A 26,264-nucleotide genomic window follows, 5' to 3' on the forward strand; every position below is an offset into this window, starting at 1 on the left:
AGTCATAAAAAAGAATCTAGTCTTGCCATTCACAACAACATGAATGGACCTAGAGGGTACTATACCAAGTGAAATAAGTCAGACAGAGAAAGACAGCTTCTTTTAATATTTAACTTAATGTAGAATCTAAAAAACAAAACAAACAGCCCCATAAATACAGAGAACAGACTGGCGATTGCCAGAGGAGAAGGGCGATCGAGAGATGGGCAAAGTAGGTGAAGGAGGATTAAGGTACAAATATCCCGTTATAAAATAAGTCAGGGGATTGAAAAGTACAGCATAGTGAATATGGCCAAGACTGTAATATGTATGGTGACAGTAACTAGATTTATCATAACATCGTGTAATATATCGAATTGTTGAATCGTTAATGTTGTACACCTGAACCTAATAAAAACCTTGTATGCCAACTATACTTCAGTGGAGAAAAAGACAAGATTAGGAGTACACGATGAATATTCATTCACTATTTGACTGAACATATACAAGCTGGGATTGCATGTGTTGTTTTAAAATTGTATATAGATAAGGATCGGATAATAGTAAAATTATAGTTCTTATACTGTTCTAAATATTATGCTTTGTACTTTACATTAATGCATTTATGAATTCATCTGGTTCCTAAACCGTCTCATCACGTCAATGGTAATCTCTTCATTTTATAGACAACGTTTACATGATTTGTCCAAGGTCACAGGGATTTCAAAATCCTTAACGAAACCACATTCTGACTGGAGGAATTGAAGTTTTCAGTCCCCAGAGCATAGTCACTGATGCCCTATTGTGGCTCTTCCCAAAAACCATTAGCAAATGACTGTATTAAAGGGCTTTGTCAGCTTTTTTATTTTGGCAGCATTCCATTTTGCTTCTGTGTTAATCAGTTTAAATGCTCTTGGTCCTTTTGGACAGGTATTTGATAATTCATTTGTTTATTTATGAAGCCATTCTCTGTTTAACCAGGAAGCAATATACATGAATTTCCATGATATCCTTTGGACATTGTGACCCTGGCTTTATAGCAGAGGGCACAGAGAGGGCAGGGACTGTGGTTTAGAGCTGTATTGACATGTGAGCACTCAGGTATTTAGGAAGTGAAAGGTATTTCTTCAAATTTATTAATTTCCTTTCTAGCTCTTCTAAGACCCTTCTGAACCCAGTTCATTTCCTGCCAAAAATAGTAGAGGCTTTTGTTACTCTAAGGTAATGTCACTTTAGAAGGACTGTTTTTGCTCACTCTTCTATTCTCTTCTTTTGTACCCCTTATAGGCAGAAAACAAAGGAGAAAATGAAACAGATGAAGGTGACAAAGCACAAGATGGAGAAAATGAAAAAAACAGTGAGAAGGAGCAGGACAGTGAAGTTAGTGAGGATACCAAATCAGGTAATTTCAAGGAAACTCTTTAGACTGCATTTATTTTATTTATTTATTTTTTAAGATTTTATTTATTTGAGAGAGAGAGAGCTGAAGGAGGGGTAGAGGAAGAAGGAGAGAATCTCAAGCAGACTCCCCACTATGTGTGGAGCCCGATGGGGGACTTGATCTCATGACTCCCAAGATCATGACCTGAGCCAAAATCAAGAGTTGGATGCTTAACTGACTGAGCCACCCAGGTACCCCCTTTTTAGACTTCATTATGTGAAATTAAAAAGCACTGGAGAATTGTGGGCAGTTTAATTACAAAGTAATATTTCCTTACTCATTTTGTGTTTGCTTCTTTCTTTCTTTCTTTTTTTTTTTTTAAGATTTTATTTACTTGTTTGACAGACAGAGATCCCAAGTAGGCGGAGAAGCAGGCAGAGAGAGAGGGGGAAGCAGGATACCTGCTGAGCAGAGAGCTTGATGGGGGGCTGGATCCCAGGACCCTGGGATCCTAACCTGAGCCGAAGGCAGAGGCTTTAACCCACTGAGCCACCCAGGCGCCCCTTGTATTTGTTTCTTAATGTAACAGTAAATATGCATTAGAGTTTGAGTTTTATTTTGCTCCTAAGGCACCAGTGCTAATGCTAGTGGCTGCCTTGTGTCAGTAGCATGTAGACAGACAAGTTGTTCAGTGTGGCTGAAGCTACCGTGCAGACCTGCCATTTTGGTCTCCGAGTTAGTGACTGGTGGATCCGTCGTGCCCATCTCAGAAAGCTTGCGGAAGTGCTTTGTTCTCCGCTTCTGATTTCCTGCAGACTCCAGGGTCTCCCAGAGCGGCGCAGTGACTGATCTTGTTGGTCTTTGGGCTTAGTTCCCTTTATATCTCTGGGAACTACATAGAGAGCTTAGAGAAATGAAGGGGAGGCAAATGTACTATTTAGAAAATCCGTCTCGGATAGAGGCACACTTACATGCATGCAATGATTCTGCAAAAATCTTAAAAAGAAGGTGGCGACCCTGAGATCTCTTTGTAACCTCAGTCCTAGTTTGTTATGTGCTGGAGGTGAGAAGTATCATGGCTTATTGAGTCTGGGCACACTGCAATAAAGCTTTCTGATTTCTTTCAGAAGAAAAGGAAACTGAAGAGAACAAGGAGCTCACTGATACTTGTAAAGAAAGAGAAAGTGATCTTGGGAAGAAGAAAGTAGAACATGAAATTTCCGAAGGAAATGTGGCCACGGCCGCAGCAGCTGCTCTCGCCTCAGCTGCAACCAAAGCCAAGGTTTGCCACTCATAGCCCTTGCCAGGCTCCCTTCAGCAGTGAATGGTCGCCTTGTTTTTAGTTACTGGGAATGTTAGTACAAAGAGCCTTGCACCCAACAGGAGATGACTGCTTGACCGGCATTTCTAGGTTAAGAATTTACAGGCAGGAGGAGGTGGGGGGGGCGGTGCGAGTCACAGATCTGGTCTTGAAAGGTTGGTGGGGGGGGCTGCCTTCCAGGCATTCCTTGTGCTGCTCCGTGCACGCTCAGCTCTCAGCTTGTGGACCCTGCAGGGATGGGGAGCAGAACTTACAGTCCCTCGCGCTGGCCTGCAGTACTTGTCTTGGACTGTTGTTCCAATTTCTGCTCGATTGAAATGTTTGTGATTTTTAAGACAAAAATCTGTTTCCTTGTATAAATACTTCACCCTGCTCTTAACAGACTGAAAGGAGAGAGGGAGGACCTAAAATAACTCTTTTTCTTCTTGAATTTGCCAGCTTTTCTGGGGGTGGTTTTCTCTATTTATAACCTAGTATTGGCTCCATGGCATATTTAAGAAGAAAGGAGAATGTTATTTTCCCCACTTTGTGTTAATTTAGCATTTTAAAGCCTTCCAGGCATGAGTAAGTAAAGTTTTCATAAAACCTTTTCACCTCCTCTCCATCTTACCCTCTGAAGTAGTCGCCTGCCATTGTAGGTTCCCACGTTTTGAGCAGTATTGACTGGAACATACCTAATCGTTTTATCTTGAGCTGTTCTTAATCCATTGGTAAAGAGAGTCTTTCATGGTCTTTACTACCCACAGACCGTTCAGCTGCTGCAGACTATTCCTCCAAGCGTTTAATCTGCGATGTGTGATTTATAACAGACCCGCAGATGACCCAGTTCAGACCACGAGACCTCCGTGTTGAGTGCCCACTGTCAGGCATAGGTGCCGCCTGAGAGGAGGAGGGGTGTTGCCAGTCCATCCAGATGGCTCCCCCAGCTGCGGGTTCCTGTTACAGTAGCTGGAGGGCCTGCGTATTCAGCCCTCCCAGTCTCTTCCAAGGTGCCTCCTGATTTTCGTGGTGATTTGGTTGCAGTATTAGGTGTTCTCTCTCCTTTACCTTCCCCTACCTCTGGGGACTGCTGAGGTGCACTCTGGGTGGTTTCTCATCTGTTTGGTTTTGCTCCTTCATCAGAAGCAGCCTTTGTAGCCTCCCTTTCTTCTACCAGGTTGGACTCTTTGGCACCTTCTTATCTCTGAGCTGAGTCCTCGTTGTTCCAACTGTCACCAGGGACCTTAAGGACTGCCTCGGGCCTGTCTCACAAATGAGCTGGAGGCCAGGAGGGCTTCTGTCCTTTGTGACCTTTATCAGGAGACAACACACCATCACCCCAATCTTTAGACCCACAGCCTGGGGTCCTCTCTGTCTCCTCTCATTCTTTCACTTTCCACAGCTGCTAAGCCCCCAACTCCTTCCTGGTACGTTTGGGTCCCTGGTGATGCCCAGTCCCTTCCCTGCTCCCTTAGGCTGCTCTCATCATCTGTTGCCTCTGTCTTTTAGCCCATTCTCTGTTTGCAGCCAGAGGAATCTTTTTTGTTCTTAAAATTTTCTGTTGAAGTATAGCTTAGATTTGAATAAGTCTGTTGAATATATGTCTACAGCTAGTGAATTTTTCACAGACTGAGCCCACCTGTGGGCTCACAGACAACACCCACATCAAGCAGCATAACATTCCTAGCCTTCCAGAAGCTTCCTCATATTCCCTTCTAGTTACTACTCCCCCACCCCAAGAGTGGTTATTAGCTTGTCTCCTAATGCCATGGATTATTTTCTGCTTTGTTGACTTTATATAAACGGAATCATACAGTGTGCAGAAAAATCTTTAAAAACACAAACAGGAACATGATACTTTCTTAAATAAGCTCTCTAATGCTCTCAGGCTAAAATTTCAGAGTCTTTAGTGTGGAATTCATGAGTTTTTCGTGCTCAGGACCCTTCTCCGTTCTCAAGCGTCCTTTCTTGGCTGCCTGACCTGGACTGTCTCTTGCAAGTTCTCCTGGACAGAACCTGCTGTGACATCTCCAGCTGGGCTCTTTGGGACCCACTTCCCTCTCACAGAGATGTTTCCCTTGCCCTCCTGTTGTGTCTTCTTCCTCTGCCACTGTGTCTCTTCACTGTCGGTTGCCAGAGAAGTTACTAATAAGTGGTAGACTCCATAAAACATTTTACAGAGGCCTCATGATGTTTTCATAATGGATGAAAACACGGCCTCGTAGCTGTTAAGACATGCAGCTTTGGGCACAAAAGTGTGTGTATTGTGCATTCCTCAGTACCTTGCCAGGATTTCTTTGGATTGATTTACTGTAGAGAAACTGCTTTTATGGATCAGTTGCCCTGGTCCTTCAATGTCCTGCAAGGTTTAGGAGAGTCCAGAGAACATTTTCTTTCCAGGTCACTGAATTTTCGCTCACTTACTCTTATTTTTGATAACTGGGAACTTAGCCCTTTATTCTCATGACAGCTGCGTCTTCCACAGATCCGTGAGTGATGCACATGCGTGTGATGTATGACTTGGCACGCGTGAACTGGTGAGTGCCACTTACAGCTGGGTCCCATGCATTTCACAGCACACGTAATCATCTTTGTGCTACATGCGAATTACGGGTAAGGAATTCACTGAAATGACTGTAATTAGTATAGCTTATCTAGCCAATCCAAGTTTTCTCTTATTCTCTTTTTGTTCCTCTGTATCTATAAACAGCTTTGTTATTAAGAGTTTTCCTTGATACATTTTAATTGTTTGTCACACTGACATGGAGTGGTAATTATAGGTTCTGCCTCTAGCTCCACAACACGCAGGGAGGGTGGGCCTGCTTTCTGGCTTTTCCCCATCCTTGCCACATGCGGGACTCTTCAGCAGCATATCCATTTCTTCGTTGCACCTACTGACAAGCTGTGAATTGACCCACCTGAGGAGTGGTGTGTGGGTGTGAGAAGGAATGCCATTGGCTGGGTGCTCTACCTCCCTTCCATCTGGGTGCTTAGGTTTAGCTGAAAGGAAGAGCCCGGAACTATTGCTGGAATAAACCAGAAACCCCCCAAACTAGAATATGTTTTCTTTTTTCAGCAGCAAGAGGATTCAATGCTTCCCAAATAGCAGAGATCACATTTTCTTAAGACCACAGACATTTCCTTCAGACTGATTCTGTCACCATCCCATGCCCATGTGCCTTGAAATGCCCAAAGTAGATTGGTCTTCATGGTTACTGGGTGTTAGTTCTGGAGTAACAGGAGATTCTCTCGCCCCTCAGTGATAGAACTCTTGCTCCCTTTTGCTTGAAATTTTATCTTGAGGTGGGTAATTTTTCCTTGTACATTATAGTCCTAAGGCTTTACCACATTAAGTATTGACTGAAATCGATTGACACCAAACGCATTGATCATTGAAACCATATCTTCTTACTTGATACTGTGAAGAGAAGACAGAAGGGGAAATTGGCCTATTTGCTCATTTTGCCTACAGTTAGCCCTATTCACTTTCATCCGTACATAACTAAACAGAGTCTGCTCTTGGTCTGCTAGCTGAAATCTGTGCTTTGCTATGTAAAGTTCATCTCTCTTACAACCAGGCTACCTCTTTGTTATCATTAATCTTTTTGTGGTTGTTTCTTTGCATAGCCTGCGCCTGTGGCACACTCCCAGACTTCATCATTCTTAAGTTCCATAAAGCCGTTATGTGAAGAGAAAGGCACTCCTAGTTAAAAAGTAGACTTTCCATTGTCTAATGTTTATGATAACAGGCTAAGGCTGGGAGTCTGAGATCTTCTCTAAATAAGTCCTGGTACAGATGAAGCTCCTTAGGAATGGTCTTTCACCTTTTGTGAAAATGGTGAACGTTTTCCCAAATGTTTGTACCACAAAATGTTTGTACCACAAAAACATTTGTGGTACAGCACCTTAGATGTTGGTCTTCCCAGTTGGAAGAACTTGAGGACTGACATAACAATGGTAAGACTCGTGGAGAAAAACTGCTCACATTCAGGAAGGGTGAAAATGTGAGGCACCAAGAGTGTACTTGTGGTTCATAGCAACTTTGAAATCTAGTTAGGTGCACATTTCCAGGGTCTTTCTTCACCAGGGTCCTGTCCTGCCCTTTGTGACTTATTCTCTGTAGCTTTTGACTTGGCCCTCTGGGCTTTGGATTCTGCCTTCTGAGTCATTTTCCTTTTCCACTAAAAAAGCAGCCCAGTTTTGCTGCCAAGGGGCTTTCTTGACCTACAGTAAGAGTCCCAGAAGGAAAGCATAGGTTGGGGAGGGGAGGGCGGAAATCATGGCTGATTGAAAACTCCAAATTTTAATGAAAACATTAGTTAATGGTAATATAGGGACGCCTGGGTCAGTTAAGCGCTGCCTTCAGCTCAAGTCATGATCCCAGTGTCCTGGGATCGAGTCCCACATCAGGTTCCCTGCTCCGCAGGGAGCCTGCTTCTCCCTCTGCCTGCCACTCTGCGTGCCTGTGCACACCCGCACACTCTCTCTCTCTCTGACAAATAAATAAAAATAAAATCCTTTAAAAAAAATTGTATAGTTAATAGTAATATAGAATATAGGAGACATGTTCTTAAAGATACTTGGAGGTGGGGCGCCTGGGTGGCTCAGTGGGTTAAAGCCTCTCTGCCTTCAGCTCGGGTCATGATCCCAGGGTCCTGGGATAGAGCCCCACATCCAGCTCTTTGCTCAGCAGGGAGCCTGCTTCCTCATCTCTCTCTCTCTCTGCCTGCCTTTTTGCCCACTTGGGATCTCTGTTTGCCAAATAAATAAATAAAATCTTTAAAAAAATAAAAGATACTTGGAGGTCCTCCCATCTAGTAGAGAGTGTCTAAGAAGCAGGCATACCCTTACGATTCTTCAAAATCCTACCATGCACTTGGTTCGGAAGCTCTTACAGCCATACCTTGAGCTATTTACTCTGGGGTCATGATCAGCTGGTTGTACTCTGGATTTTATCTTTGTTCTGAAGCCATTTTCTAGTTTCAAATCCTTGCTGGTAGCAAGTAGAGATGAGAAACCATTCTTTTTTCAAATCCTGTTCTGTTTGCTCTCAGTTGTCTTTTAGATTTCTGATTCCAATAATGATGGTCTGGAAACTGAGTAGGTCCTTTTTTGGTTCCTTTCTTTTCTGGCCGCTTGTAGTAAGATACCTAAAGTATGTTCATTTTGCCTGGAAATCACTCCAGCCAGATCCACAAGTTCATTAATGATCCTTTCTACTGTCCACATCACTAGAAGTGAAGATGTTTCCCAACTTTGGTGCTGTTACATAATCAAGAATGACTTCTCTCCAACCTCCACTAACCTTTCCCTCTCTGTCTTAAAGCTCTCACCAGTGGTTTTCTTAAGGTCCTTTTCAGCCTGTGCCCACTGCATGATCCAAAGCCACACTGAAGGTTTTTGATAAAACAGCACCCCATTTCCAGATACCGGCTTTCTCTTCCCAGAGCAAGACTTACTAGTTAGAAAAAAGAAACCAAACAGCCATGTTACTGTATCTCATGGTATCCACAGGGTTATTAGTTGAATTGTAGTGACCCTCACCTTCATGGGTAGGTTCATCTGGAGGGTCTGAGACAGTCCTAATCTTTGGCAAGGGTGGCTGGACCCTGTTCCCTCTTCAGACAGTCTCAGTCTCTCCCTGTGGTCTTTGGAGCAGGTTGATCATACTTATGTGGCAGCTGAGGACTCCCAGAAGGAGCATTCTAAGGGACAGGACATAAAGTTCCCAAGCGGGGAGATAGAAAATGGCACCACTGTTTTCTCTTGGGCAGGACAATTAGAGAGCAGCCTGCCTTGATTCCAGAAGAGAGATTATAGACCTGCTTCTCCATGGAAAGAAGGCCAGTGACTTTGTGGCCATCTTTAATCTACAATAAATCCCTTCTGAGAATTCCGTGGGAAAGTATCCACTAAAATACCAGTTCTAAATAGACATTTGTAGATAACTATAAAAGGCCATAGGGTTTCGAATTTAAATTTTTAATTCTGGCTCCGTCATTTACTCGTCTCTTAACCTGAGGCAACTAAAATAAATTTTCTGAGCCTTTATCATTTTTGTGTGAATCAGAAGTCCTTTCTGATCTGCCTTGACAAGATTATTCTTACAAGAATATTTTATTTTTTTTTTATTTTTTTTTTTAAAGATTTTATTTATTTATTTGACAGAGAGAAATCACAAGTAAGCAGAGAGGCAGGCAGAGAGAGAGGAGGAAGCAGGCTCCCTGCTGAGCAGAAAGCCCGACGCGGGGCTCGAACCCAGGACCTGGGATCATGACCTGAGCCGAAGGCAGCGGCTTAACCCACTGAGCCACCCAGGCGCCCCTGCAAGAATATTTTAAAATATTTAAAAAGCATTCTGGGGGCGCCTGGGTGGCTCAGTGGGTTAAGCCGCTGCCTTCGGCTCAGGTCATGATCCCAGGGTCCTGGGATCGAGCCCCGCATCGGGCTGTCTGCACAGCAGGGAGCCTGCTTCCCTTCCCCTCTCTCTGCCTGCCTCTCTGCCTGCTTGTGATCTCTCTGTCAAATAAATAAATAAAAAATCTTAAAAAAAAAAAAAAAACCTTAAAAAAAAAAAAAGCATTCTGTAAGCTGAGAAGTGCCGTATTTTGATTATTCATTAAACCAGTATCTGAGTGTCCGTTACGTGCTGTACCCTACCACAGCGGTGGGTTTATTTGGTACCAAAGAGAGATGGAAAGTGCCTGCCTCTTGGGAACTCACAGTCCACTAATCTTGAAACTCATGTTTTGGTTGAGCTATTAGGATATACAGTTAGTTGTGAAGGAAAAAAAAAATAAACTAAACAACGTGTATAAAATGCTGAAACAAAGACCTTAAGGAGTCAGTATCAAGTGAGGTCTAATTAGGGATTATATACAGTTCCATATAATGTATATTGGAATGAAACTCTTATACATGCACTACATAATGTTCTTCTACGTTTGTGTATTTGATTTTTACACAAGTTCTGTTATAGATGGATTACTGCTTTGATATTTAATCCCTGACAACAAAGATGTCTCCTCTGTAATGTCATGGGTGATTTTTGAGTTTCTTGAACTCTTCCATCTCACAGATGTGGAAACAAACCCACAGAAGTTAATGAGAAGCCCAAAGTTAGGTGACTAGTTGTAGAACCAAGACCACAATCCAGATCTGCAGACTGGGAGTCTGCCTGGTTCAACAAATGCAGAGACATAATCTGGTAAAATTCTCCATTCTAATGACAATGTTTTCAAACATTTTACAATGAAAAACCCAACAGCCAGCTCAAAACAAAAGTACCCTTTTTTGTTTTTGTTTTTTGTTTTCTTAGTATGCCTGTAACTTAAGTTTCTAATTTTGAAGAACCAAAAAATAAAGGACAGAGGAAAGAAGGAGACATCTAATACAGTTAACTCCTCATCTTCCTGCGTCACCTTTCGTACTGGCCGGTTTTGTTTCTAGGCGCTGTTCAGAATGTAGTTCAGTTCCCAGTTGACTGTGACCCTTGGCGAGATCATTGACTTTTCCAATCTTCAGTTTCTTTCTGTATATAAAAATTCCTTTTCCAGCAGGTTATTATTAGAAGTAAAAGAGGTAGCATGAAAATACAGCGTGATGTCTTAGAATGTCCTAAGTGCTTAATAAGCCCCAGTTTTCCCCCCTACTCCAGTAATGCATTTCAAGAATTAACTCTTTTGCCTTCTCAGATTTTTTTTTTTTTTTTAAGGCAGACACAAGTATTTGGATCCATTAGCAACTTTTGTCCAGTGCTTCATAACATTTGTCTAATAACTTCAAGGCCCTGTGAAGGCTTTGTAATTTCCTGTAATTTCCTAATAAGCCTTTGTGACTTCTACTGGATTGACTCAGTACTCGTATGTCACCAAATCTGTAAAGTAGCATAATTTCTTAGAGTCTTGGTAGCAGGACGTGTGCTGTTCCATGAAGGATACTATGTTCTTGCCTTCTCCCAGGTGCAAAAGCTTGTACCACTAAAAATAAGGATAGTCACAGAAGTTAAATCAAAAAGGAGGCTCTTCCCCTGGATCTAGAAATTCGGGAGATCGGGAAATGGCCTGTTACCACATCCATTAGGATGCAGTCACAAAGTTCAGAAGGTGAGGCAATGCAAAGGACCAGGCCATTACTTTCCGCAAAACCTACTATTACATTTCTCATGTTACAAGTGAGGATTGCATGATGGAACAGGGAAAAGGTGCAGTGATTTGGTTTTAATAATTGTATAAAGAAAATCAGAACTGACATATAAATAAACATTATTAAGACCCGAAATATGAAAAAGCCAAATTTGATGTGGAACATTAATTCTTTCTTCGTGTTTCCATTCAAAATCCAAATGTCATCAAGCTTGCCAGCAGACAGTCTTACTTACTCTGATATGGGGTAATTTTGACACCTATTAATATTTTTTCTTTAGGTAGAGGTCAGACTGAATAGTTCTGTAAGTCTTTAGTAGTAAACAAGTTGCCATAAGTTAGAGATTGAGGTTTTTGTGTTTTCTTTCCCTAAGTCTTTCACTCAGATTTGTTTCTTCAGTTTGAAGGCCACGGGTTTTGCATTTCCACTCCACAAAACACCCATGTTCAGTTGTAGAGATTTCTGGTGGTTTTTCTAACCTTGAGCACAGCTAAATTCTAAGCTTTTATTTTTTTTGGGGGGGGTGGTCTCAGAAAAATTGTTTTATTGCTAACCCTCCATTAAAACTTATACAGGGGAAGAAAAAGAAAATTAATACCAGAGATCCTTCAGAAGTCCATTCATGTACAATACCCAGTTTCCCCCCATTATTATTGTTTGCTGTCTTATACAGAACGTCCTGCAACATTGGCTAAGTACCTTTTCGAATCACAATCAAAAAATAAAAGTGAACCTCGGTGATCTTTGGCTCATGTAGATAGTATCCTCAGTAGCAGCTCTTGGCTTTGATTTGTCCCAGTGGAAGGCTGTTTCCAGAAAGAGCAAGCATGAATCACTTTTAGGGGCTAAGCATCTTTCTCTGCACATCACCTGGCATTCTTAATGGCTGATTGAGTCTGGTGGCTAGAATTAGAGTTCTTTCTAGGGTAAGGTTAAATTTAAGTAGCTCTCTTTTGATTTCCTATATAGCCAATCATTAGTATCATTTAGATGCAAGGAGCATTTCATTTCTCCTTTTTACAAATTTGAATATATTCTTTTTTAAAATTTTTTTTATTTTTTCATTCCTGGAAAACTATAAACTTCCAAAATTGAATTCTAGGCTTTTGATAAAGACTGCCTCTTGTCCCTGTTTTCTTTACTCTCCACTCATGTCCTAGTTGCCTCCCTTTCTTAAATTGCCAAGCATGCGAAACATGGGGCTTTCCCAGGCCTTGACCTTGGTAGTCCAAGTCAGGTGAAAAGATAAAAAACAGCACAGTGAGTATTGTCATGGAGGCCATGGGAGCCATGGTGCAGGGAAGCTGCCGGGGGGAAGTGATGCCTCATGCCAAGTTTTCAAGGACAGACTGAAGTGGTCCAGTGCCGGTAGATGAGGGTCTTCCCACAGAATGGGCTCCCCGGGGTCAGCAGTGTTATTAGCTCATAAGTACGAGTCCGGTCTCTGTTGTCCGTACATTGTATGTGTCCTCACTTCCACCCTGATGTGGGTGCAGCTGTTTCCCCATGTCACAGCTGCGGAAACAGTCACAGACGGGCAGGCTAACTTCTAGGCGGTGGTCACGCAGACACACCTCGTTTTATTTGTGTCACACATTCTGCCATCTTTTACAGATTGAAAGTTAGTGGCAATCGTGAGTTAACCAAGTCTGTCAGTGCCATTTTTCTAGTAGTATTTGCTTACTTTGCATCTGTGTATCCCATTTTGGTGATTTCTGCAGTATTTCAAACTTATTCATTATTGAATTTCTTACAGTGACTTGTGATCAGTGATTAACATTTGCTGAAAGCTCAGATGGTGGTTAGTATTTTTTTAGCCACAAAGTATTTTCTAATTGAGGTATATACTTTTTTTTTTTAAGATTTTATTTATTCATTTGACAAGGAGAGATCACAAGTAGGCAGAGAGGCAGGCCAAGAGAGAGGAGGAAGCAGGCTCCCCGCTGAGCAGAGAGCCTGATGCGGGGCTCGATCCCAGGACTCTGGGATCATGACCTGAGCTGAAGGCAGAGGCTTTAACCCACTGAGCCACCCAGGCGCCCCTAGGTATATACATTTTTTTGAGGCATAATGCTCTTGCATACTTAATAGATTTTACACGGTAGTGTAAACAACTTTTCTATGCACTGGGGAAACCAAAAAATTGATTTGACTTGGTTTTTTGTTTTGATACCTGCTTTATTGGATGGTCTGGAACTGAACCTCCATTATGTCCAAGGTATTCATGTACAGGCAGTAAGCACCCTGGCCTGCCCTTTCTTGCCTTTTATTAACCTGCATGCGACGCAGCACATCAGGAGAGAAGTAATTCACGGGAATTGGAGTGGCAGAAAACTCTTAGTGTAAAAGGAGCAAGGCGAGTACACAGGAAATTATTAAAAGTATATTTGAGCAAGGGCTAACACTGCTCCAGTTTAAATTCTCAGCATAATGAAACCACACTTAATGCATAAAGTAGCAAATAACGTTTGCTTAGACAGCCACTGTTCAGTACCTCTCCTCCCTCAGACTGTGTGTGTCACGTTGAAGAGTCTTTAACCAGGTTTTTAATCCCTTTTCTGCCATGAGATAATTGTGTAGCCTTGAACAGGCTTTTTTTTTTCCCTTCCCACTTTTGTTTGAAAATAACTATGGTTTGGGGCACCTGGCTCAGTTGGTTAAGCATCTGACTTCTGCTCAGGTTATGATCCCAGGGTCCTGGGATGGAGCCCCACATAGGGCTTCCTGCTTTAGTGGGGAGTCTGATTCTCCCTCTCCCTCTGTTCCTCCCCCATGCTTGTGCACTCGCGCTCTCTCTCTCTCAAATAAATAAAATCTTTTAAAAAAATAAATAACTATAGTTCACAGAAGTCACAGAACTTGATATCATGGAGCAATCCTGTGGACCACTCACCTCCAGTGGTAACATCTTAATTTTAATTAGTCTGGTATTTTTTATTCTGTTTTCTCCTCTATGATCTTGTTAATTCCATAGACTTTTGTTAGGCTTTCAGTGTTGTTTCTAGTGATTTTAGGATGCATCCTTGAGTTGTTGCAGTTTAATCCAAAGTGTTCTTATACTTCTTCAGTAACGGGAGAACTTTAGTGCTTTCCACCGTCCACTGTTTCTCACTTCATTTCTACACTGCAGTGTTTTCTTTGATGAAATAGGTTACTTTCCTCCAGTTCTAAGAACTCTTGAGAACTTCTTTCTATGCAGGCCTACTGGCAATGATTTCTCTGTTGTTTCTCTTAAAAGGTCTTGATTTCACCTTCCTTTTTAAAGTGTATTTTCAGTAGGTATAGACTTCAAGATTGGCGGTTATTTTCTTTCAATATGTAAAAAAAACCTATTCCATTATCTGCCGTAGCTATTAGTAAACCAGCTGTTATCCTCATTGTTGTGCCTTTGGAGGTGATTGAAAATGCTGTGCCCCCACCCCCTTTTTTTCATACTTTTCAGATTATCTTTTTGGTTTGGGTACTCTGTAGTGTACCTTGATACGATTTTTGTTGTTGCATTTTCTGTCCTTGGGGTTTGCTAAGCTTGAATCTGTATGTTTATCTGTTTCATCTGTTTTGGGAAGTTGTCACCCATTACCTTGTTGAATACAGTTGACACTTGAACAGCGTGAAGGTTAGAGGCACCAACCCTCCTCACAGTTGAAAACCAGCGAGTGATTTTGCTTCCCAAAAAACTGAGCTGATAGCCTACTGTTGACCAGAAGACTTAACAATAACAAGCAGTTAACACACGTGTTTTATATTATATATATCATATACTGTCTTTTTAAAATAGGCTAGAGAAAAAATGTTAAGAAAGTTGTAAGGAAGAGAAAAGACTTCCTTTTCTCCATAAGTGGACTTTCCCAGGTCAAACTTGTGTTCTTCAAGTGTCCTCTGGTTGCTTCTGCCACATTTTCTGTCCTCTCCTGTGAGCCCATCTACAGAAATGGTAGGCCTTTTGCCTGTTTCTCATGTCTCTTATGCTTGGTTTTAGGGTTTTGTTTTCTTTTGTTTTCATTCTTTTTCTCATACAGTTTGAATATTTTCTGTTGACCTATCTTTCAGTTCATTAGACAAATCTTCCACTTTTAAACCTAATCTTTGAGTTACTATTTCAGTTATCATGTGTTTTTTTTAACATCTTAGTTTTATTTTTTTCAGTGTTCCAAGAGTCACTGTTTATGCAGCACACCCAGTGCTCCATGCAATACGTGCCCTCCTTAATACCCTCCACCAGGCTCACCCATCCCCCCACCTCCTTCCCCTCCAAAGCCCTGTTTGTTTCTCAGAGTTCACAGTCTCTCATGCTTTGTCTCCCCTTCCAGTTTACCCCAGTTTACTTTTTCTTTCCTTCTCATATTGTCCTCTGTGTTATTCCTTATGCTCCACAAGTAAGTGAAACCATATGATAATTGACTTTCTCTGCTTGACTTTCTTCACTCAGCATAATCTTCTCCAGTCCCATCTATGTTGATACAAAAGTTGGGTATTCATCCTTTCTGATGGAGGCATAATACTCCATAGTATATATGGACCATATCTTCTTTATCCATTCATCTGTTGAAGGACATCTTGGTTCTTTCCACAGTTTGGCGATTATGGATATTGCTGCTATGAACGTTGGGGTACATGTGGCCCTTCTTTTCACTACATCTGTACCTTTGGAGTAAATACCCAGTAGTGCAATTGCAGGGCCATAGGGTAGCTCTACTTTTAATTTTTTGAGGAATCTCCACACTGTTTTCCAAAGTGGCTGCACCAACTTGCATTCCCACTAACAGTGTAAGAGGGTTCCCCTTTCTCCACATCCTCGCCAACACTTGCTGTTTCCTGTCCTGTTGATTTTGGCCATTCTAACTGGTGTAAGGCGGTATCTCAATGTGGAAGTTATCATGTATTTTAATCATAATTTCAATCAGGTGTATATTGGTTCTTGTATAAATTCTAAATATATCGAAATTCTCTTCTTATCCATATTTTCCTACATTTTCTTACACATAGTGAGTGATCTTAACATATTTTAATGTTCTTGCTTGCTAAGTCCAATGTCTATGCCATCTGTGAATCTGCTGTTTGATTGAATGCCAGATATGTATAAAAATTTAGATTCTCTGAATAAAAAGGAAAAAGTATTTTATATATACATAAAGATGCCCCACCCAGGTGGTGATGTCGTCTGTGTATACGATTCAGTCTTCCTCTGTGGTGTTCACAGACCTGAGAACGGGCGGGGGTTGAGGTGAAGCTAGATGGCAGTTTGGGCCTCTTCCTCCAGAACCACCCCTGATCATTAGCTGTGACTTTGCAGAACTTACGGTGGGGTTGTGAAGGAGTCTTTATCACTTCAGAAGGGGAGTTTGCAGGAATTTCTTTCCTTGAACCTGATTCCTTAGTGTCCAACCTCTGCATCTTCAGAATTCCCCAAGTGTCTGAGATGGTGACAGACTTGTATTTGAAGTCCCCTACGTCTCCGCCAGTATCCCTTCATCCGCAGGCACAAGTTACAAGAGTTCTTTGTTATAAACTGGACACAAATCTCTCATCACACGTAGGATTTGCAAATATTTTCTCACAGTCTATGAACTGTCTTTTCACCTTCCTGATGGGGTCTTTTGAAGCAGAGATGTTTTTAATTTTGTTGAAGTCCAACCCCTCAATCTTCCCTTTGGCTCTTAGGCTTGTGGTGTCACATCTAAGAAATCTTTTACTTCACCCCCAAGATCATTTAGATTTACTCCTGTTTTTTCTTCTCAGATGTGTGTGTGTGTGTGTGTGTGTGTGTGTGTGTGTGCGCGCGCGCGCGTGTGTGTGTGTGTGTCCTGTGGGAAGGGCAGAGGGAGAGAATGAACCTTAAGCAGGTTCGATGCTTAGCATAGAGCCCCAGTACAGGGCTCAATCTCACAACCCTGAGATCATGACGTAAGGCGAAACCAGGAGTCAGATGCTTAACCAGCTGAGCCACCAAGGTATTCCTTTTCTCAGAATGTTTTAATGTTAGCTCTTAACCTTTAGGTCTTTGACCTACTGAGTTAATTTTTTGTACATGATCTGAGATAGGGTCCAAATTCATTGTTTTGCCTTTGAATATCCAGTTGTCATGGCACCAGCCATTAACCCACCCACCACCCCTTCTTAAACTTTACTATAGAACTATTAGAATATATATAGAAATAGAATAGTATAATGACTCTCTGTGTATCCACCACCAGCTTTGGTTATCAACAACTTGCCAGTCTTGTTTCATTCGTTTCTATTTGCTTTTGGACCCACTGTGGACTTAGGCTTCTTTCTTAGGTTAAGTCTGTGACTTATGGATCTCACTCATGTCTTTGCCTTTTTCTTGTTTTACCCTAAACTAACTGGACCATATCCTTCAAAAGCAGGTATAGGAATTAAACTTTTTTTTAAGGTTTTATTTATTTGAGAGAGAGCGAGAAAAGCACTACCAGGGAGGAGGGACAAGGGCAGAGGGAGAAGCACATTCTCTGCTGAGCAGGGACTCTGACTCAGGGCTCCATCCCAGGACCCTTAGATCGTGACCTGAGCCAAAGGGAGGCGCTTAAGCAGCTAAGCCACCCAGGAGCCCCAGAAATAAACTTTTTGAGTCCTTGATTTCAGATACATCTATCCTGTGCCCACACTTCATTCATTTCATTTAAGTTGCTGTACTTGAAATTCTAAATTGAAATGCATTTTTCCCTCGGAATTTGGAGGGTATTTACCATTATTTTCAAAAAACCTAGTTTTGTTTTGAAAAAAGCCTGATGGAGTCTGAATTTTTGTTTGTAACCTACTGTTTTATTTGTTTGCCTTTCTGGAAACTTGTAGGATTTCACTCTGTTTCATGGTCTTAAATTTCCAGAGTGGTTCCTTGTTGTGTATTTTTTCAACTTTTATTTTCTTGTTGCTTGGTGGTCCTTTCTATTTGAAAACTCTTGATCCTCAGTTTTGAGAGGAAATAGTTTGGCATGTTGATGTAATAGTACATGGGGATATCCCCAACTTCCTGGATAATTCTCTCTCTTTTTTTTTTTTAATATTTTATTTATTTATTTGACACAGAGAGAGAGAGATCACAAGTAGGCAGAGCAGCAGGCAGAGAGAAATGGGGGAAGCAGGCTCCCTGCGGAGCAGAGCCTGATGCGGGGCTTGATCCCAGGACCCCGAGACCATGACCCGAGCCAAAGGCAGCGGCTTAACCCACTGAGCCACCCAGGCGCCCCCTTCCTGGATAATTCTCAAAAAAATAAGAACCATTTTCTGCCATAGCCATCAGGTTCTACAGGTTCTATTCTCTTAGAAATAGATCTGGGAACTGATAACCTGAGTCTTCTCCGAAGGAGGGGCTACTGGTGTTAAGGCGATAACACGTGAAGAGAGACCTGCTTCTCGTGTGACGCCTATTTATAAATTTCTGATATTTTGTTGTGCTACATTTCTTACTCAGAAATACAAATGGTGGAACACTGTACAATGATAGCAGGCTTAGGATCATGTAATCTTTACTTAATCTTTTATTGATCTGTAGCTCAGAGTGCTGTTAGGGAGGCAAACACTTCATGAACAGCTGTAGATTCGTTCATAAAACCTCTTCGTTGTCACCTTTTGCTTAGACTTCTGCCTCTTCCTGTAGATGGATCTCTATGATAGAAAACTACATTTCTCTTTCTAACTGTAAAAGGGTAAATAAGACTCTCATTTAAGTGTTGTCTATTAAGTTAGCTCCCCAAAGCCTATGTTAAATGCCTCCTGCATGTCAGCTGCTTCTAGATTCTCTATGAAACAGGGATCAATAAGATAGATGCTCCATGCCACTTCTCACTTGGGTAGAAGAAAGATGAGTACATAGATTCAGCAGATATAATGAAAGGGAATGCAGAACAGTGTTGGGAGTTTGTTGGTGCTGCTCTCGGATAGTGTCCAGGGTGGGATTGACCCCAGCCCAGATACAGATAGTCACGGTGAAATACGGGCCCCTCATCTTCTTTGTATAATATGGTGCCTTCTTCTGTGCTCTGCTGAGTAGGCAAGAAGTGTGAATAGGTCTCGTCGTCCAGAGTAGCCCATTCATCCAGAGTAACTACTAGTCCTGTACCGTATTTGTTTCTCTGGGTCCAGATCCTGTCCTCAGACTTGGTGGGGAATATTGTTCACCCTCTCCTTTCCACACCGAGTGCCACTCACTGGAGAGAAAGCAGAGGCTTTACATCTGAGTGTTGGGTGTGGGGGGAAGCCACTGCTTAGCTGTCCCTGGACAGTTGCTAAGGAGGGAAGGATAGTGAGAGGAGGCATGGAATAGAGGGGTGACGGTGCAAGGTAAGTGGGTGGCAGATGGGGAGGTGTACCCCAGGCTACTTGTGTCCTTCTCTTTGGCCATCAGGGTCCTGGTTAAACTGTCCCTTCCTAGTGGGCTCTTTTTGAGAGGAATAGTCTACCGTGGGAGGGTGTTGGGTTTTTTTTAACCTTTTAAAAGAGTTATTTATACCTGTAAGGACCAGAAATTCAGCAAGCTATTTTAAATTGAAGTAAATGTTTGGTAGAGACATACAAAGGAGGGATCTAGGATACCGTTCTTCATTCTATAATCCGTACTCTGAATAGCAACTTCAGCGTTTTGTTGCTCTATTTTAAACAAATGTTTACCTAAGTAATTGGAATTATCTTTTACACTTAGCACCTGGCTGCCGTGGAGGAGAGAAAGATCAAGTCTCTGGTGGCCCTGCTGGTTGAGACACAGATGAAGAAGTTGGAGATCAAACTTCGACATTTTGAGGAGCTGGAAACTATCATGGACAGAGAGAAGGAGGCTGTAAGTAAAGGGACAGTTCTGGTGGCTTTCTGACCAGGAAGTGCTGACACCTTCCGTAAACCACAAGTTAGATGAGTGGTAGCCTACTCTGTTGGTCCTTTCTCTTTGTTTGCTTTGCCCTTTCAAAGGGGTTCTCAGTCATTGATGAACAGAAGGAACTCTGTTCTCATTCTAAAACTAATGATTTAAATTCCAGGTTTACACCTCTCAGCTTTCCAGATGCATGCATGATGGTATAAAATTCTTCTCTCTACAGAAGTTAGATCTAAGACTTCTTTTCTGTCTTACTTGTTACCAGTAAAGTAGAATTCATAGAGATCCATTGTCTGATCAAGGATTTTCTTGATTTCCTGTCTTCTTCAATACAAATATCAGAAAGTAAGGGTGCCTGGGTGGCTCAGTGGGTTAAAGCCTCTGCCTTCAGCCTCAGGTCATGATCTTAGGGTCCTGGGATCAAGCCCCACATTGGGCTTTCTGCTCAGCAGGGAGCCTGCACACACACCCCCCCCCCCCCGCTCTCTCTGCCTACCTCTCTGCCTACTTGTGATCTGTCTGTCAAATAAATAAATCGTTAAAAAACAAAACAAAACCAAAAAACCACAAATATCAGAAAGTAGGAGTTAATCTCCCCTTTAGTTAGGAGCCTTGTTTCTATGACCCCTCTTAACCAAACCCTCCTCTGGTCTACCTTGGACTCTCAGTCTTCCTCCCCTTCCCTACACAGTGAGGGGGGGGGGCTCGGGGCTAGGCCCTTGCTGAGCTCCTAAGCAGCGTGGTTGGGGGCAGACACTTGTGAGAGAAGGATGTGGCCCAAACAGGATCAAGAGAATTATGAAAAAGGCCAAAACTGAGGAAGGAAGCAAAAAAAGTAAGAAACTAGAAGCAGGGGAACATTTGGTCATTCAAGGTAATTTTTGGAGAATTATTTTTTAATGAGTTGACTAGAAGAGAGATTGATAATTTACTTTCTTTTTCTGTTTTTTTTTTTTTTTTTTTTCTTTTTTAAGATTTTATTTGTTTAAGAGAGCACACAAGCAGGGGTGGGGACAAAAGGATAGGGAGAAACAGTTTCCCTGCTGAGCAGGGAGCCGGATGTGGAGCTAGATCCCAGGACCCCGAGATCATTACCCAAGCCAAAGGCAGACACTTAACCAGCTAAGCCACACAGGTACCCCGGGAATTGGTAACTTTCTAAGCAGTGGACTAAATTTGAGGATTTAGTTAGGACTTATTCTCTCTTATTATTTTGAGTTTTATCTATATGTGAGATACTGGTATCTAAGTGGTAGAACCTTAAAATTAAATTATCCCAGAGGCCTTCTAATTTTAAGAACCTTTTTGTATTTCTTTAACTATTTATTGGTCACATCCAGTCACATCCTCTGGCAGATTTCTCAGTAGCCCAGTAACTATCACAAACAGCCCATTTTCATTTTGTCCTGAGACCAGCTCTGCCACTTTGGCTGACATCCTGGCCCTGAAGCACAGTGAGGCCTTCAGTAACTCTCTACCCACACCCTTCCCCAGCCCACCCCAGTTCTCTGACCTGTAAGCTTGTCTCCCACCACTGGCCCTCTCCTTCCCTGGGAGCTGCCCTCTGGGTACTAGCCATACCACGCCCCGTGTAGGCTGCCCTCTGGCCTTGCTCTCTGTGCCACCTGTGTGATTCTGCTCCTCTGCCTGCAAGGCCCCTTTCCCCAGCCCTGCCCCTCTGGGTGACCTGCCCATCCCATCTGCGCCCGTGGCAGCCTGACAGAGCACCTACACTGTGTGTTGTAATTGCTGGCTCACATGTCCATCTCCCATCCCGGGGTATAGCCCCTTTGAGCGCAGAATCGATCGAGTGTCTTTGTAAACAGAACTGGCACATTATGGGCTCATTTCGGTGGCTGTTGAATGAGTGTATGCCAGCATCAGTGTCAGAAGTTAGAAAAGTGGAAACGGGAAGTCCACCCTGTAGTTGAGTGGGAAGACAGGTAGACAAATGATGGCATGGTGTGTTCAGTGCTCCTCTGAGAGCAGTAAGGAGGCATACGTGGAAGACGGGGAGAGGGAGAATTCCTCTGCCAGCTGAGCCGGAGAGTTGAGGAATGGCTTTGTGTGTATCTTATCATCATAAGCTGCCCTTTTGTCATGTGTGGATGTTTTTAGTGGGCTCAGTGTAACAGGGTAATAATGCAGTTGATTCCCGTGGTGATCGGGTCGTATCCACTGGCAGCCAGACACCCTGCTGTCGTTCCTAAAGCAGCACCAATGGCTGAGCCTGGAGATGAGCAGGACTCTGGGCACTCACAGGACATGTCTGGATTCTCAAGGGGCTCTTTCCTCAGCTCTAAGGCACTTTCTCTTCAGAGGTTGAACCTGCGTATCCCCCCACTCTTTAAAACCCCCAGTGAAGATCAGCACCGTCCTCCGCCCCTCCCCAGTTCTCGCCCGGAGTCCCAGACACCCAGGGGCCGAGTGTAATGGCTACACTTCTCTTGGCCCTTCAGAATTTCCCTCATGCTATGGATTTGTAACAGTTACTACCTCTAATTACAGAACTGCACTGTGGTTTTCTTACTTGAATCTTTTTTTGTTGTTATGTTAAATTCTAATCAGAGCACATGAAACATTTTAGGGACTAGTCTCTGAATAAAACAGCACAACCAAAATGTTGGGAACGCCTGCACCACATCAGGTCAGTCTTCTCAGAGCCTTTGGTGGTCAGCCTGCCTTCTCTCAGTCAGCATCTGGGCAGGAAAATCCTCCGTGGGGGATAGTCCCGAGCCCTAGCCACTGACTGTCAGTAACACAGCTGTGTTATTCACTGCTGTGGGAAAAATCACACTAAACCTTAGTGACGGAAACAGCAAACCAGGTCTCACGTGGCTTCTGGGAGCTGGGAGCCAGGCACCCTGGCTGGGTGGCTCCAGCGTGGGGCTGTACGAGGGTGCAGGCTTCCTGGGATCAGCAGGGTTAGGGCTCCCAGCTTACCCCTGAGGTAAGCTTCTGCCACACCAGCCTTTCCAGGGTGCCGTTCATGAAAGGGCTCCCCCAGGGTGAGTGATTAAAAAGAGAAAGAAAGTGAATGAGCACCCAGAATGGAAGTCACCCCTGTTGCTTGTCACCTAAACTTCCCAGTCTCCATTCCTTCATTTTGCTGTGTTCTCAGTCACCCAGGCCAGCTGTCGTTCTGGGGCCGGGCTTGGGCTTAGACATGGTTCAGGGAGGCAGAAGGGCTAAATACCAGGAAGTGGGAGTGTGGAGGCCGGCTCAGAGGCTCACTCTCAGAACCAGAGTCCTGCAACATTCAAAATGTCTCCCATTCATGTTGTATACAGTGATGGCATAACCTCTTTTTCTCTACCGGGCCCTGCTCTCCTGTCCTTCCATGTGGGCAGGCAAAGCCCTGGCTACTTTCCAAACCAGTGATTTCAGCACGGGACTGTTGTGGGACTTAAATGACAGAAGTGTGGCATGTGCCTGGCACAATGCCTCTGACACATAGTAGGTGTTCGGTAAATATTTACACACCTCCCTTTCTTTAGGCACATATATATTAAAATTCATTATTTGTAAGCCTTTGTTGGCTTTATAAACATTTATCGGACCAGTCACTGTGCTAAACCACTTTATATGGATTTTCTCATTTAATCCCTCAAAATCTGTGAGGAAGCCATTAGCAAGAAAATACTAATTGCTTTGAATCCCTTGGACAAGAATCCAACAGTGATGCTGGATGGGCACATAAGGCCCTATCTTTGTTCACTTCTCTTATGGATAGAGAGACTGGAGCTTGGCTAGGATACATTATGTACCTGCGATCACAGTCTAAAAGGGATAGAGCCAAGTGCTAAACCTGTTTGTTCAGCTTAGTGTTTTTATCTAACACTTTATAAAGAAATAAACCATTCTCATTTTCTTATAACCAAGAGAATCTAAGATATGCAAGGGGTTTTTTGTTTTTGTTTTTGTTTTGAAGATTTTATTTATGACAGAGAGAGACAGTGACAGAGGGAACACAAGCACAGGGAGCTGGAGAGGGAGAAGCAGACTCCCCCCTGAGCAGGGAGCCCAATGCGGGGCTTGATCCCAAGACCTTGAGATCATGACCTGAGCCGAAGGCAAAGGCTTAATTAGCCACCCAGGTGACCCTGAGATATGCAAGGTTTTATCATCCCTCTGTTACAACTTAAAATTGAGACTAGAAAGTCCAAGTCAGCTGCGAGCAGAGCCTTGTACTAACCACCTGCTGCTCTTCTGCCCACCACATTGCCTCAGTTCACTTTATTTTTTATGTTTTAAAGATTTTATTTCTTTAGTTGAGAGAACCAGAGCATGAGCTGGTGAGGGGAGGGGCAGAGGCAGAAGGAGAAGCAAACTCCCCTCTGAGCAGGGAGCCCGACACGGGGCTCGATCCCAGGACCCTGAGATCATGACCTGAGCTGAAGGCAGACGCTTAATGACTGAGCCTCCCAGGCGCCCCTGCCTCTGTTCCCTTTCAGGTGTACTTCTTTACCTACCAGCTCCAGTACATACTTTTTTTTGAATTAAGCATTTGGTTTTATTTATATAGCAATAGATGTCAAAATCTATTCTTAGACTTTTAAGAATCAGATATGGGAGCATCTGGGTGGCTCAGTTGGTTAAGCATCCGACTTCTGATCTCAGCTCAAGTCTTGATGTCAGGGTTGTGAGTTCAAGCCCCATGTTGGGCTCCACACTCTGTGTAGAGCCTACTTTAAAAAAAAAAAGAATCAGGAACTTTCTTTTTTTTCTCTAATGACTTAAAATCAGTTCTCTTGAGTCTTAAAGTATGTAATAATTAAGAACAAAGGACATAAATGTTAATCTTTTGTAGATACTGTGCATACAGCTGTAATTAGACTCAGAAGCCATTATTACACTCTCTTGTGAAGTGCTGGTTTTGGCAGAAGGCAGTTATGAGATGTATAGAGCCCATTGAAGAAATAATGTGATAGGAAGTATTGACTCCAGTTCGGATGAGGATGCTGAGCTGGTGCTGGGTTCGTAACTCAGAGGGCCTGCCCGCCTGAGCAGCCTTCCATGCCAGGTGGATAGCATACAGCAGTCGAGAGAGCAGGTTTCAGACGTGGGTTATATTGGGGAATGGAGCCACCTGGAGAGAACTGGGGGCCGTGCGCCCTGTCTAAAGCATTCCCATTTGGATTAAAAAAAATTTTGATGCCCATGAGAATGGATCTGTGAGCTGATCTGGTGGGCGAAATGCTGTCTGCACTTCTGCAGGCCATTTGGCTAGGTGTCGAAATTGAATACATTCAGTAAAGAGAGACATTGTGGGAATCCCAGGCTCAGTCCTCAAGGAGGTTAGAGGGTGAGTGAGACCTCGAGACATAGAGACACTGCGTACTGCGGGGCGATGGAGCAGTGGAAATCCAGTGGAGGGGGGATCCTGAGGGGAATCAGCCATGGTTGGCTGAGATTATCAAGGAGAGCTTCCTAGTGGAGGGACGACTGATCTGAGCTATTTAAAAGGCCTAAATCCAGAACTTTCAGAGGAGACTGAATAGTCAGCCTGCCTAGAGCTGTTGGCTTTTGCTGCATAAGGTGATGTAAGATTAAGGTCATTTGTTCGTTCCTCAGATACTTATTAAGCACCTGTTTTGTTCTAGGCATGATATGGTAGTGGGGATACAGTGGTGAATAAAACCCAACCAAACTCTTTGCCTTGGTAAAACTTGAAATAATTCACGAAGGGTGTTAGGAGATGTTCTGTGCTGTGCGTGCATACACAACTGTATGTTCCAGGCTGGGGAGGGAGTCAAGGAGGGGAAGGGGAGAGATGGCACTTTGCGGAGGTGTCCTCTGGGTGGGCCTTATTGGGAAACTCACAGGTGCATCCTTCTAAGGCCTAGAAACAGCGAAAAGGCTCTGAGGCAGGAGCATGTTTGGGAACTTAGGAGTGATGATTGGGCTGGAGCATAAATGAGGAGGTGAGAGGATAAAGTCAGAGATTTGGTGACCTAATCATGGATGTCCTGTAAGCCACCCACAGGCTTTTCATTTTACTCTGATTAAAGCGTGGGAAAACTACAGATCCCATTTTATGGATTCCATATAGTAAATGCAGAGGCTGGAATCCTTGCAGTTTCACAGGGATCCATGTGCCGGCTGTGTTGTAGAGCGGAAGTAACAAAGCAGCAAGGCCCAGAGAGGGGATACTGGTGGCAAGGCTGTTAAAGTAGCCCACACGAGGTGATGGTGGCCTGGACCAGGACGAAATGGTCAAGCTGCTGATAACAGGATCTCATCACACACGGGATGTAGGTTCAGCAAAGTTCATTGTACTTTAGGACAGACGAAGCAAGAAAGAACAAAAAGCCAGAAGTGAAGTTCATACTGCCCCAGGAGAAGCACGTTGCACTTGGTGTTCTGTGTCTTCGGGGTAATGCTTTTTGATACAGCCTGTCCTGTCATGGAACCTGTTGTCAGATGCGTGCCATTACGTGAGGGGTAGTTTTAGCTGAGTTGAAGAGAGCTGTGCTCAGTTGTGGGTATAGTTCTGGATCGCAAATGCGTGGCCTCAGGTGGCAGGCAGAAGGCAATAAGACAGAGTGACCAGTCACCACGATGTGCGGCTGCCCCGTGGCTTTCACCTCCCGAAGCACACAGGGAAACCACGGGACATAGTTGTGGTCTTC

At 43.3% G+C, this 26,264-nt stretch overlaps 1 protein-coding gene across 3 annotated transcripts in view; it reads left to right on the forward strand.

Annotated features, from left to right (window-relative positions):
• The window catches only part of SMARCC1 (SWI/SNF related, matrix associated, actin dependent regulator of chromatin subfamily c member 1), a 176,743-nt gene that overhangs the window by 127,391 nt on the left and 23,088 nt on the right, over positions 1-26,264 (forward strand). For 2 of the 3 annotated variants that reach the window (XM_047695163.1, XM_047695176.1), the window contains exons 23-25: positions 1,267-1,381; positions 2,488-2,642; positions 19,465-19,599. In XM_047695163.1, the coding sequence (XP_047551119.1) occupies positions 1,267-1,381; positions 2,488-2,642; positions 19,465-19,599 (405 nt within the window). The remainder of the gene's footprint in view (positions 1-1,266; positions 1,382-2,487; positions 2,643-19,464; positions 19,600-26,264) is intronic. The other variant, XM_047695168.1, reaches the window with a different exon arrangement.

This window comes from Lutra lutra, chromosome 1, assembly GCF_902655055.1.
Source record: "Lutra lutra chromosome 1, mLutLut1.2, whole genome shotgun sequence".
Classification (NCBI taxonomy): domain Eukaryota; kingdom Metazoa; phylum Chordata; class Mammalia; order Carnivora; family Mustelidae; genus Lutra; species Lutra lutra.